Source organism: Pteropus alecto, unplaced genomic scaffold (genome assembly GCF_000325575.1).
Source record: "Pteropus alecto unplaced genomic scaffold, ASM32557v1 scaffold98, whole genome shotgun sequence".
Classification (NCBI taxonomy): Eukaryota; Metazoa; Chordata; class Mammalia; order Chiroptera; family Pteropodidae; genus Pteropus; species Pteropus alecto.
In genome coordinates this window covers 12,216,085-12,231,250 of record NW_006443570.1, presented here as the reverse complement: position 1 = coordinate 12,231,250, position 15,166 = coordinate 12,216,085, and the positions used below count along the sequence as shown (strand labels likewise).

The following is a 15,166-nucleotide window of genomic DNA, read 5'->3' as shown; positions in this document are numbered from 1 at the left end:
ATCTGCTGTATTGCTTTTAGATACTTCCAAATTAATCCAATGCTACAAAAGAATTCCTTAACCTGGGTTTCCCAAGGAAACTGAGGACAGGTCAAGAAAAGAACAGAAAGGTAACCTGTAACCTGTAATTCCTTCTTTTCTCCTCTGTTTCAACCTTTAGTATAGCATTATATTTCTAAGAATAAAGTTATTAAAGAAATATTGATATGGGTTACTCCCTTGGGATTTATATCTCTATAAGGATAAAATCAGCAAGCAATCACAAAAAGAATTCTAAAATTCCAGGTTTTAAATTCTCATAAACTTGAAGAAGTTGTATATTACAGATTAATTTTCAAATTATTCTTCAGGCCATTAATACAGCAGCCTTTGAAACAATAACTCCTTAATATTTAGCATAGCTGCTTCAGAAATGAATTAATTAAAGCATAGGTATTGGAAGTATTTGCAGTGTTTAACTTTATTCAGCAATCAGTACTGCTATGACAACTTTTCGCCTGTTTTCCCTCAAGCTGTTTTCAAATATGGAATTGCTGTCAATATATTCAGTGACAGAAATAAAACAAAAGAGACACCCAGGGCACAAAATTTAATGAGGCACTCACTCATCAACCCCAAACTGATAGGACCCTGAAAGTGCTTATTTCTGTGCCCTAGGAAAAAAAAAAATAATAAAAAATTAAATAAAATAAATCTGTGCCCTAGATGTCTCACTAGACATTCCCTGGTCATAGTTCTGCTATTATTTCAGTATACTTGCCAGTGTTCAAAGGAAAACCTATCTCTTGAATTTCAACTCAGTAAAAAAATAATTTTTAGAAGGAGTATATTTTATACTTTGGTTTAAAAGAGTTTAAGAAAGCATTTAGTTCTTCATATGTAATAATACTTCATCAACTACATTCAGTAAGAATATCAAAATAACTATTCAAGTATGTACACAGTGTGTGAGAGAAGGCACTGTTTTTCACGTGCTTATTAACAGAGAAAGTAAACTGTCCAAAGTAATTCTAAGCCTTACATGGAATTTTATGCATTGAAATTGCTTCAATTATTAAAACAACAATTGCACTGAGAACCGTTATTCTAAAATCTCAAAAGGAAAAAAATGTTTCCTGGCTGAATTAAGGAAACAATCTCATTTGCCTAAGGGTTTTCCCCCTTCTTTTTTTAAATCCTCAACCCAAAAGGAAAAGGGAAAACAAAACAGAATTCTAAATCAAACTTAAAGCACTGATTTTAGGATTAGAATGCTTCTAAAGTCAAAGGTAATTAAATAAAAATCTTAGAATTTTAACTTTTGAAGTAAAAGCACCAATTAAAACATAATCTATCTCAATCTTGCTTATTAAAAGTTATTCTTACCAGATAAAGCAGAAAGGTGTGCAGCCCTGTTCCAAGCCCAACAGAAGACAAAATTCCTAAGCCTATCCAGTAGGCATACAAAAGAAACTGTTTCTCTATACGCTGCACATACTGGAAAACAAAAGGGATGAGGTAAAAAAAAAAAAGAATTCTTAAACAGAAATGTGATATTTATTAACTACAATCAAAAGAAGATAAACCAACTAAATAAGTTTCCAAAAGGAAGAAAGTATGAAGATTAAAACTCTTTGGCCTAATTGGAATTAAGCTCTTGTTTCTCTTAGACCCTTAAAATCCTATTACTGCAATGATTTAATAGGAAACAATACAAATTACTAATAAGATAACTATAAGAATGAAAAATTTAAAGATATTTAAAAGTTATAAAAACTTTAAGAAAGCATGATAATATACAGTGGTAAGGGGGGAGCTATTTATATATTTGTGAATAGAATGTATTCTTGTTTATCCAAGTAAAAAATGAGAATAAAATTATTTTTGTATTTAAGATCAAGATGCTTTTCAAACAAGAGCAAACTGAAGTCCACTGGAATATGGGCTTGTTGGAAGAATACCAGACTTTAGTCTAGTTTCTCATACTGGTAAGTAAATTCATCAAGCCAGTTGCCTGTAAACTCTTAATAGCATATAAAGATTTCTATTAAAATATTTAAAAGAAATGCATTTAAACTAGTAAAACTTCTCTAAGATTAAAGGTACATTGCTTTAAAATATGAAATGATACCATTTTAGAACATTATCCTATTACAATACATTGTTTTGCTATTTTAACAAAAGTTATTAACAAAATGTCCTATTTTCCCTTCAGTTATGTTGTACATTTGCCTACAGGCAAATGAATCTCTCTATATAAAACTTAACCTTCAATCTAGGATGAGTATATCTGTTTGGATGGATCACAGAGTATGTTAAAGAAAATACAATGACTTTGGTAGTGAGTAAAAGATTCATGCTGCTCTGACTAAACATTGTCAGGAAAGTTACATTTACATCTTTGAAGGTAAAAAGGAATGACATATACCCAGTATGAATGCTGAGCAGCTATATTTCTGATATTTGGCCATAAAAGTAAAACATTAAGATATCAGTTATGAGATAAACAGAAAAACAAAACCAAGCCTAAATATATTGAGGGTAGGAATTCTATGAAGTTCACTTGTCCCAGTTTGAAACTATTTGAGATTAGGGAAGGTACAAGAATAGAAGCAGAATTGCTGGACCTCTTACCTGTTGATGTGCTCCTTCAACATAATACGTAGCTATAAGCATAGCAAGCAGCAGTAAAGAAGACACCACAAGGTTTTGCCGATGCCATAATCTTAAAAACATATTTAAAAAAATAAAATTATCTCAGTTTCATTTTCAGGATTCATCATTCTCAAAACAATTTCTTGTTGAAGCAGTTAGGTTATTTAGCTCAGCTATAGAATCGGTTCTTTCTGGGATGAGCTCTTTTGTCCTTAAACACTATGCCCTCTTGGGGTATAGAAAAAGGTCAAAGGAAAATACATGGGTATAGAACCCAATTTCTTATCAAAAACCCCATGGTAGTCTTTCCCTTGTCCAGAGACTGATCTTATTTACACTCAACAACTTCTAATTGGGAGAGGCATTACAATATAATGGAAAGAGCACTGGCCTTCCAGTCAGAAGACCTGGGTCACAGTCCCTTAAATACTGCACTTTGAGTAAGACACTTAACCAATCTGATTCTGTTTCTTGTTTTTAAAATCATAATAATCATATACTTGTTTTATGTTTTTCGTGGAGCTTCTTTAAAGATCAACTGAATTTTGAAAAATGTTACAAAATGTTTTTATAATGTTACAAATGTACTTACAATTTTCATTATAAGTACAATAAAAATGCAGGATAATATTACAGATAACTTGGAAAGGAAGCCAGAAAATGATAAGGCATGTAAAAGTTCAACTTGCCCTGTATAATATCTGAAACAAGGCTTACAAGTACTAAATTTAAAGATAGAACACATTTTCTTGGCAGAGTCCTTCCTCATTGGCTCAAATTATCAGTAAAAGTGCCACGTATTCTGAACCTTGTCCTACAGTGTGCCTAATGTACACAGGAATGAATTCTCCTGAAGGTAAAACCAGAAGAAAAAAAACCTCATTTTCAGTGTTCTCCTTTGCATAAAAGAATCAACACAAGACAGTGGTCAACTGTAAATAATCCAGTGAGCAAATAGCAGTATGTTTTTGATCTGCTTTTCTTCAAACTATAGAAAGGAAAATAAATGCATTCCTATAACGCTCTAAATTTAATTAGTCTATTTTAATAAAACAGGTGGCAGGGAGCAAGAGATTGCTGAAGATTTCTAAAACTAGTAAATAAGGTTTATATAAAAGGTAATGGGAGACTCTTTACTTTGAGGTCCATTCCTTCAAGATTACTAGGATTTCCAGAGAAAAATACTGCAAGGTAATGAGTGGCTGTCTCCACAGGACAATATTCTGCCTTTCTTCCCGATCCCTCCTCTTCTTTTCATTCATTGAAGAGGGGTCTGAAAAACATTAGTGCAGAAGTTAAAACAAAATGTTCACTCGTTTTTTCCAATCACTTTCAAAATTAATCTACCGTCCCATCACAGATTTGAAAAACTGCACATAAACCTCAAAAAAAAAAAAAAAATGTGGCTCACACTGTGACAATGGGCTAGGTGCTTCTGCTCTGCTCTTAACGTTATTTATGCAATCATTTTATTGTCAGGACATGAGTTCTATTCTTGTACATTACTGGAATATTAAATTATCCCATTTTTTATGAAGAACAATTCAGCATCATGTTGTACAGCAAAATACGAAGGCACATTACTTGGTTCCAAATCCTGACTTTTGCCATCTACTAGTCTTGTGACCTTGGACAAGTCAGTTAACCTTTCTATGCCTCAGTTTAAAATCAAGAAAAAAACAGTACTCACTTTTTAAGGTCATTATAAAGATTAAATGAGTTAATATATGTAAAGTTCTCAGACGTTTAATATTTAGTAAGTATACAATTAAGGTTATTATTGTCATCATCTATCGAAATTACAAATGCATAGAGCAGTCCCCACTTATATGAGGTTTCACTTTCTGCGTTGTCAGTACCCGTGATTAATCTTGGTCTGAAAATATTAAACAAAAATTCCAGAAATAAACAATTTATAAGTTTTAAACTGTGTGCTGTTTTGAGCTACATGATGAAACCTCACCAACTGCTCTGTCCCACCTGGGACGTGGATCATCCTTCTGTCCATGCTTTGTCCACTACTCATCCATTAGTTACTTAGTAGCTGTACCGATTATCAGATGGACTGTGGTATTGCAGTGCTTGTTTTCATGTAATCCTTACTTTACCTGATAAAGGCCCCAAAGTGCAAAAGTAGTGATGCTGGCAATTTGGATATGCCAAAGAAAAGTGTAAGTATGTATGGAAAAAATACAGTATATATAGGATTCAGTACTATCCATGGTTTCGGTCATTCTCTGGGGGTCTCGGAACGTATCCTCCATTCCAAGGAAATGGGCGACTACTGTACCCTATAACCCAATAATTCCATTTCTAAGAATGATTAGGTATAAGGTGAAATGACTTTTGTACAAGCTTATTCAGTGAAGTGAAGCATTATTTCTCCTAGCAAAAGATTACTGAATGCTAACCAACAGAGGACAGAGTGATTAAAGCATGGTACAATGGAATACCAAGCAGCCATAATAAACAGTAAGTTCTTCATGTACAGTTATAGAACAATCTCTAGAAAATATTAAGTAAAAAGAAAAAAAACGCAGTAAAGAGGACTGTGTCATACTAACATTAATTTTAAATTCCAAGGGATTGGGGGGTAAGGAAAGGATACATAAATGTATGTGTTTATTGAAAGAAAGGGGAAAAAAAAACATGTAAAAGCTACTAATGAAAAGAGATTATGACATATGCACTGCTTATCTCTGAATCCTGAAACTTGGTGAAAAAATGCAAAATTTATCAGCAATCAGAGTAACTCACTTCCAAATAAGTGCTGCAAAATGTGTTCTGTAAGGGAATACAGTGATTCCAACAAACAAATGGAAACTACTATTTTAGACAGCTTACACTTCTTCCAACAGAAGAAAATTTCTATGATATAATACTACCAGGCTGGAGTATTATTTAAGATGTGTTTGAGATGTCAAACAATTTAGAAGTTAAAAAAAAAAAACATAATTATCAGAAAAGGAAAACCTTTTATTTTCCTTTAAACACATAAAGTTCCTACTTAGATCATCTATATAAATAAAATCTGTAATTTTCAATGATGTATGAGTAAGAGTTAAATATACTGAAATTTACCATAAATTTCTAATTTGGTTAAAATGTAAATTTATCTGTTTCGAACTACAATTTTAAAATAAATCCACTATAAATAATCACATTCTGACTTTTTTGATAATTGTATATTTAGGATTAGTGTAAAAAGTAAATTTATAATCTACTTCTAAAGTTACAAAATAGCATGACAAAATTGAGCATCAAATAAATACTTATCATACCATAAGATTAACAAATAATAATCTTGTACCTAGAACACTGCTAAAGTGACCATGGCCAGGCTACTTCTGCTGTTACTGTGAAAAATCACCTTATAGGCCCTGACTCACAATATAATTTACTATGAAGAGTAAATAATTATAGTTAATCTTATATAAGAATCTTATATATCTTATATTATAGAAAATATTATTTTATTAACAGAAGATAATAAATATTAGATATATTTTTATTTTACTCCAATTAAAAGGATATCATTTAAACCCATAGATCTCCCTTCAAACCACCATACTTACCTGTGAAATTTCCATTATATTGTTCCTTGTTCATTGCTACACGTCTCTGGTCACAATTTTTTCCATTCTCTGCCATTTCATAGATCAAAAACTCTTGAGGAGCTAATAAAGCAAAATAAAATCCAGTGATACATTACATACTTCTGCTTTGCCTCTCTTACTGCATAAAACTGAACAGAGAAACATGACAACACTCCACATGCTATTTGAATAATGTGTTTACTGTACTTGTAGTTGAAGCCTTTTAACAGGTTAATTAAAGTTAAATGATGTCAGAAGGGTGAGGCCCTAATCTGATAGACCTGGTATCCTTATAAGAGGTGAAAAGAGACACCAGAGACCTCTCTCTGCATGCACACAGAGGAAAGGCCATGTGAGGACACAAGAGGGTAGCCGTCTAAAAGACAGGAAGAGAGGCCTCATCTGAAACCAACCCTGCCAGTACCTGAATTTTGGACTTCCAGACTCCAGAACCGTGAGAAAATAAATTTTGTTGTTTAGTCAACCAGTCTATGGTATTCTGTTACAGCAGCCCTAGCAGACTAATACAATGTCGATTAGTATAAACAAGGGGAACCAGATTACGGGTAGTATTATTAATAAATTGGCATTCTAGTTTGTGGATTTGGTTAGAATAATTCTATCCTCTGGATTCCATTAAGATATATGTTTACTATTTAAAATTTATAAACTACAAACTGGGGATCAGACACTGCAATGTGTCATCTATACCAAGATCCTGATGCCCCAAGTAGACTTAAATGTGTACACCAACCTTGTATCCAGGAACTGCCCTATGCACTTTACTTTATGTGTCTTCAAATTGCAACAGTGACTACTCAATCTAGCATCAACATACCTTGTTAATCTTACTCATTATCATTTTCATCATCATAAAATGACCAGTTTTATGAGGTAACAGGAGAACTTGGTGTCTTCACTGATTTGAGGCCATATCAGGGCAAGCAGTATTTAGACTAGGTATTTTACCTGTATTCCACACCCTAGTTCTGAATGCATCCATCGCATTCTAATTGTTCTCCTTCCCAACAGAAAGTAGTTTTCCTTGGATCTAAAAGAATCCTACCAACACCACTTACTAGTTCCATGATCTTGGGTAAGTGATTTAAGCCTTTGCGTTTGAGTTTATTTGTAAAATATCACCATTTCTATTTTCCTGTCATCCTTAAATGGTTTTTATGTGTATGTGTGTGTTGCTCTGAGAGACTTGCAATAATTTAGTTTCTCTAGTTCAAGAGAAATTATATATAATTGTCCCACACAGTGACTGGCAGATAGCAGGCAATTTTAGTTTCTCCGTGTCTTTTTCATGAATGTCACAATTATCCAAAATAATCATGATGAATTCTACCCTGAGTATTCACTTACGGGCACTTATTTTCCATATTTCTCTACTGCACATGAGCCTGCATAATTGGTTTCCACAGAAGTGTCCACAGAATCAGAAAATACTGGATAACAGAAATGAATTATTTTCATCAATCCAAATATTTAAAAAGTACAAAAAGGATGATCAGTTAAAATTTATTATGGGTAAAAAGGCTCTAGCCTATGTAACTAGGGTAAGATAAAGTAACAATTTTTAAGGAGAGCCACTTTTCACAGTTCGATGCAGCAGCATTAATTTTGGAAATTTGTGATGAAATAATGTCAGACTCCTAAATATGGAAATAAATCCAAAGTATTTGTAGCCTGTTTAAAGGACTGAAATCTTCTTAAACAGGAATCTAGCATATATCCCTGACATTCAATGGCACTTACTTTGCAATGAAAGTATTGTAACATCGATTTTGTTTGTAAGAATTCAGTTGTTGAAATCAACTCTATAAGTCTGTGGATGAAATGAGAAGACAGAAATAGGAAAGAAGCATAACTTAAACATCGAATAATTTTCACTGTGAAGATACATCTAGACACAGAAATGCTTTAAAAGGCTGTAACTTGGCAGATTTTAAACACAGCTGAAGCATCTAAAATAAAAAAGGCTAATATTAAAATATGTAAGGTTTCGCGTTTGTTTCTGGCAGAAGTGCTTAGAAAAAATACTGCTAAAATCAGCTCACAAAGGTTTTTTTGTAGGCTGTACATCCAGTGCTAAGACTATAATACTCCATTCATTTTAAACATTAGCTACACTTGTAATGCAATAACAATGTGAAACTAAATTACTGTGAGTTTCTCAAAGCAACACAAAACATTTAAGGATGAAATGAAAATAGTAACTCCCTCAGTAATATAAGTTACTGGAGAATTTAGCAAAATGAAAAGGAAAAGCAAGTAAGATCAGTGAAGCCATTGATTCTAATTTTCTTAGCCACTGTGTTCCAAAATAAAATAAACACACTTCCTCTTAAGAAAATAACCTACCCAAATGATTCTACTTTCTCATAAAAATATTACATTGGCTTTCTCAATAAAACACTTTTTTTTTCATAAAGGCATACAAAGACAACCAATTTGAATATCATACCTTCAGTAACCTTTCTTGCTTTAACAAAGTGTGTGTCCTTAACTGGATTATTTAGTACATTCAGTCACAGACTACTCCAAAATAGCTGTAGATTTCTCTAAAACTATAAAGAAAATGCAAATTATTCTTGGAAACTTAATAAATAATCTAAGTGAACAGTAATATATCAGTGAAGCTTTGATACAGCTTTCCACTTGTGCAAGGGTATAAAGCCAAAGATAATTCAAACACCGGGCACAATATCAGTGACTAACAGATCATCTGACTCTGATAGACAAACAGTATCTATCACATGGTTGTGACAGTTTAAGAATATGTTCTCTGAAAATTCATTATTTGAATGAAAATATTTGAAAAAAATTCTTTGAATCTTTTTGAACTGTCTAAGTCTTAGGGATTTAGACAAATTAAAACTCCAAGTTAGGATATAATTTAAAAACATTCAAAATCTCAATGATAATGGGTTAGCAGGTTATGAGAGTATATAGTTCTAGCCTAAAATGTCCCTCAACTTAATTTAATTAAGTGTAAAATATATTCAACTCCTTACAGTCTTCTAACTTGAAAAAGGCCACTGCTCCAGATCTAATTTTTAATTAGATAAAATTTTAAGTAAAAATCCAAATTTTAAAAAAGATACAATTTGGAGACATTTTAGGAACTGCCTTTCTGAGAGTCTGATAGGTTTGGGAAGGTTTCTTCATCTCTCACTTTCAATATGTAAAATATCATTTTATATTCCTTTGTGTAAAAACATGTTTTACTTTCATGGGGAAAATGAGTAACTTGTAAAATTACAGGTTGAAAAGTGCCATTTCTCATTTTCTCTCAATATACTTCTAAATAGTCAGTTATTCATAACAAATGCAATCCTAGAAAAACATTTTCACCACAAAGATGGGGGACTAAGGTCAAGAATTAAGATAATAAAAAGAGTAACAGTCTAGAGTTGAGAGATTTAGCTAACTATGAGACCTTGGGAATGTCACTTCGCATCCCTGATTCTCTGCTCATTCAATTATCACGTACATGGAGTAAATGTCTAAGAATTCTATCCAGCCCAGGGCCAGGGTTTTGGATTTATTTAATAACTACTACTTCTATATAGTGATTTATAATTTACACATAGATTAGCTAACATGATGCTAAGAACCCTTTGTAGGGAAGTTGTTTTAATCCTTGCCTTCTACAAATGAGAAACTGAGGGCTCAAAGAGCCCCAAATAGCAATTCAGGAGCATATAACTGGCAAACTGAGAATTTGACCTCGCTTTTCTAAGACCAAATTCAGGGTTTCTTCTACTACACAAAACAGTCTGATAAGAGTATTTTCAATTCTCACTGGAGAATTCTGGAGTCATAGAAAAAAAGTGACGAAAAAATAATCTCAAAGATTTAGCTTGTTCCTAGTATTTACAAATATTCCCCATTACTAGAATTAAGAGAACACTCATTTCTATTGAGTCTCACTATTTAACATGGCCGTCATGAGAATCAGATAACTTCATCTATGCCTATTTTGGTCATTTCTTTGTGAGTTATTACTGTTTGTGTATTTCTTTAACAAAATTTCAAATTCAGACTGCTTAACAGACCTACTCATTTTATTGCCCCTAAATACCTGGGGACTATAAACTGGCCTATACAAGTCATCAATAATAAGTTAAATTACAGAACATTTTCAAATGACAACGGTATATGCTTCAGATTATTTATATCAAAATGAAAAACTGATCCAGATAATCCTACAATTAATGATCTGTGAAACAGAATTTTAATTATCCACTGTTAGGAAAAATACTAGAATATGCTACATGTTTTCCATCTATGAAAATGGTAGGAATGTTCCCACTCCACCCATTAAGATGGATAACTGGAGAGAACTACTGGTATTTTGGTCATTCAACATTTACTGAAACCAGAATTACCTACAGCACTTTTTACATTATTGAATTTTCATTCTTTGCCCACTTTAAAAGATATTCTGGGTTTCATATTCTCTTAAATATTAAAGAGCATCTCAATAATAATCATTAGGAATCTTCATTTCTATCTTAATTAGAACCTACTGAGTAGATAAACTATGGTGTAATTATTAGTACCAACAAATTCCTAGAATCCAAACAGCTTCACGATAGGGTTCTATAAAATAATAAACTAAAATAGTGTACTTGAAAACATAAATTAAACTTTTTAGTAACATTTATTATGTGAAGTCAGGTACATGTACTAGGAACTTTGAGAGACCCATCCTTGTCATAAAAATTAGATCCTAGATTGGATATATTCTTTGAGACATCATTGGTCTCAAAGGAGAGAGGGAGTCTCCAAGGTCCCCTTCTGTCCCTCCAAAAAATAAGCAAAGTATGTAACAGACCCAGAGAGACTGGATGGCCCAAAACCTAGGGTAGTTGTGAGGCATGATGGGAACAGAGGGAACCTGAGCAGGAGAAAAGAACTAATAGGAGCAATCAGAAATTGGGAGGGCCAAAGCTACCCTGAGACAAGATCCCTGTAACAACATCCCTGTAGGAAGACTAACTTTGGAGGTAAGAGGCTGAATTTATGGCTTTCTCTCTGGGCTAAAATCCATATGCAGAATATGCCACTCTAAAAACGCCACTTTGGCTACGTTAAATTAAAGGCACTTGAGAAACGGCAGGTACAAGGACACTCTGACTCTCCTTTTTCTTCCTGAAAGCAGAAAATAAACTCCCATGTGAAAGGTATTCTCCCTGTACCAGGAGGAAGGAAGACATTCTCATCACCAGAGACAAGGAATTTGGGGCCAATAAATCTGTATAAACAAACCTTGTTATTTTCTTCATCATTTACTACACCTATCCCAAACCTCTTTGTGTTGTCGATTCTTCACAAATTTATTATTTGTTAAAAGGTATAAAAGCTTCATGCTCTGGTCACTTCTTTGGGTCTTCATTCTCTTGTAAAGGGTCCAATTTAAATGTAAAAAATTTGGTAAAACTGGTATGCTTTTCTTCTGTTAATCTGTCTTATAACAGTTTAATTCTTGGGCCTAGCCAGAGACCCAAAGAGCACAGAGAATATTTCCTCCCCTACACCCACACGGGCCCTGATGTACTCCCATGTCAGCAGTGCCTTTCTAGCTCTAAGCAAAAGTAGAAGCAAATCCTCTTCATAAGTTAGGTCTACTGGACTTCCATAGAATAAGATCAATCAATAAATTCATGAAGGCAGCAGAAAGCAAGCCATTCTGGGTATAAGACCCCCCTCCCCATGACACACACCTAATCTCCTACCCCTTCAGGACAAGAACAGATATCAGATTCAGGTGCAGAATAAATATTTTATGAAACAGCTATGTATAAAATGTTTACAGAACAAACAACACAATAACAAAGATGAGCACACAATAAAAAATATCACAACTAAATAGATTTGAAGGAAAGAAAATGGAACATCTAGAAATAAAAAATATAACTTGAAATTAGAAGACAATGGATGGATTAAATAGCAGAGTGGACACAGAGGAAGTGAACTGAATGAGCTATCAAGGGAATTAAGAACGTAGTAGAGATAAAATGTACAATATAACTGAAAAAGAGACACAGACAATAGAATGAGAAGGTCTACCATTTGTTTCATGGGAATCCAGAATAGAAAGAACAGATGAAATGTAAATTCAAAAGGATAAAGGCCTAAAATTTCCAGAATTAGAAAGATGAAGGCTTAATTTTTCTAGAAATGAGTCAGTCAATCTAAGAAATACAATGTATGCCAAGCAGAACAAAAATAAATAAATAAATAAACCCTATTCAGAAACACTATAATCAAACTACGGAACACTAAAGCAAAAAGATCTTGATCTTAAAAGCAGTTCAAAAGACAGATTGCTAAAAATGGAAGAACAGTTAGAAAGAAAGCAGAATTCTCAATAGCAACAATGAAAACCAAAAGACAATGGAATAATATTAGAGGTTTTTTTGTTTGTTTTTTTGGTAAGGCAACCCTTGGTTGACCTCACAGATTGCAAGGATCTTGTCAGCTTACAATCCCTTATTTTTTATTTTATTTTATTCTTTTTATTTTTTACGCCTACAGCACTAGGTGTTTCTAGGTGGTCTCCCATCCAAGCCCAACCCTGCTTAGCTTCCGAGATCAGAGGGGATCCAGCTTGTTCAGGGTGGTGTGGCCGTAGACTATTATTAGAGTTTTGAGATAAAATAGCTGGTTTAGAATCGTGTGTCCAACAAATAAAGACATTAACAGTAAGCAATAAATGAGGAGTTTACCACCAAATCTAAATGCTGAAAAAGAAATTTCTAAAGACAACTCTTTAAGAAAGCAGTGATCCCCCCAAATTGGCTGAGATATAAAAAATGCATAAAATAAATGGTAAATGTAAAGGTAAATGAAAATAAATATTGTATAAAATAATAAGAGTGTTTAATTCGTGACAATAATTTTAAAAAGAGATGAAATTTGGACAATAGTATATAAATCAGCTAAGAGATTAGAGCTAGTGCTTTAAAGTTGGGGCACATCAAAATAGTACTTGATAGAAACAAGTCCAAATATGTCAATAATCAAAATAAACATAATCAAATTAAACTCATTACTTTAAAAACAGATTGCAAATTGCATTTCTGAAAAACCCATGCTTTCTTATAGAAAGGATGAAAATAAGACAATAGACAAGCATCATTATTAGAGACAAAGAATAGTGATAAAAGGTTTAACTCACAAGGAAGATTTTAACAATTCTAAATTTGAATGCACCTAACAGAATATAGCACCAAAAATTACATATAAAAACTGATGAAAATACACAGAGAAATGGAAAAATACAACATTATATTGGGGGATTTAAAAACAACTGTCAATTACTGGAAAGACAGAAGATTTTAACAATACAATTGAGAAATAAAATGTAGGGAGGGATATGTATAAGATTTAGCATCTGACGATTAGAAAACACAATTTTTTCATAAGCCACTTTATCATGATTAAGGCAAGGAAACAAGTCTCAACAAATTCCAAAGATTGGGCATCGCAGACCATACTCTTTGATAACCCAGAAATCAAGTCAAACTTGTACATACTTAGAATGAAATGCACAGAGAAATGCAAATAACTCATGGGTCAAAATAAGGGAAAACTGAAAAATACTTGGAATTACTAGAACTAATAAGTGAATTTAGCAAGGTCACAAGATAAAAGGTCAAAACCAATACTCTTTCTTTAAATACTTGAAATAAACAATTAAAGGTTATTTTTTAAAACTTCATTTATAGTAACATTTGAAAACATGAAATACTTAAAGTTTAACACAATACATAAAAGACCTATTCTAAAAAAGATATGAAAAGAAGTTACAAAAGACCAAAATAAATGGGAAAATATACCATGTTCATCATTTGGAAGATTCAATATTGTTATTAGGCCAATTTCCCTCAAATTGATATATAGGTTTAATGAAATCTTAATCAAAACTCAAGGCCTTTTAAAAAAATCAAAAGTGACAAGTGGATTCAAATTTATACAGAAATGCAAAAAACTCAGAACAGCTAAAAAAATTTGGATAAAGAACAAAGTTGAAAGACTTGTACTGATTGATTCCAAGACTTACCATTAGGCTATAGTAATCATGACAGTGTGGATTGGCAAAGAATAGAGAATACAGAAACAGATCCACCACACATAGGGTCAGTTAATTTTCAACAAAGATATAATTCAATAATAAAAGGAAAATCTTTTCAAAAAATGGTACTAGAATAAACATTCTTATGAAAAAATGAGTATCGACCCTTATCTCTCAACATATGCAACAACTGATTTGAAAGAGATTATAGATATAAATTTAAGAACTAGAACTATAAAGCTTCTAGGAAAAAAAAAACAAGGGAATTTTTACAATCCTGGGAGTAGACAAATATTTCCTAAGGCTTAAAAAACATAAACCATAAAAGAAAAAATTGATAAAATGGACTTTGTCAAGTTTTAAAACTTTTGCTCTTTGAAACATATTGTTAAAAAACCAAAAATGTAAGCCACAAAATGAGAGAAAATACTTGTAATACAAGTATCTGACAAAGTTCTTTTCTTTTTTTTTTTTTTTTACCAAGTCCTTGATCCATAGTCTCATCCCTCATACCTCCTTCCTCCTCCCTTCTGTTCTCCTCCCCTCCCCTGCTCTCTTCTCCTCTTCTCTATATAAGTTATGGTATAAATAATGAATGTGTGGTATACAGGTATAGAGACAAACTGACCAAGAAACAGAAAAGAGGGCCTCTCAAAATTCTTTTATGTTTGGAACTCTATACAACAGAGATGGCAAGATAGAACAGTGGGGAAAGGAGATTATTCAAATTGGTTATCCATATAAGAAAAGAATATTTGGATCCCTACTTTGAACTATGGAAAAAATTCAGTTCCAAATGGAGTAAAGACTTAGAAGTCAAAAAGCGAACCTTTTAGAAGAAAAAACA

General features: G+C 32.6%; 1 protein-coding gene across 7 annotated transcripts in view; it reads right to left on the bottom strand.

Annotated features, from left to right (window-relative positions):
* The window catches only part of VMP1 (vacuole membrane protein 1), a 106,810-nt gene that overhangs the window by 83,637 nt on the left and 8,007 nt on the right, over window positions 1-15,166 (bottom strand). For 2 of the 7 annotated variants that reach the window (XM_015599233.2, XM_025041555.1), the window contains exons 2-7: window positions 8,701-8,803; window positions 7,992-8,061; window positions 6,210-6,311; window positions 3,772-3,907; window positions 2,614-2,704; window positions 1,366-1,476 (exon numbers count right to left, since the gene is read on the bottom strand). In XM_015599233.2, the coding sequence (XP_015454719.1) occupies window positions 1,366-1,476; window positions 2,614-2,704; window positions 3,772-3,907; window positions 6,210-6,285 (414 nt within the window). In that variant the 5' untranslated portion in view covers window positions 6,286-6,311; window positions 7,992-8,061; window positions 8,701-8,803. The remainder of the gene's footprint in view (window positions 1-1,365; window positions 1,477-2,613; window positions 2,705-3,771; window positions 3,908-6,209; window positions 6,312-7,991; window positions 8,062-8,700; window positions 8,804-15,166) is intronic. The other 5 variants (XM_006924897.3, XM_025041556.1, XM_006924896.3 and 2 more) reach the window with 4 other exon arrangements.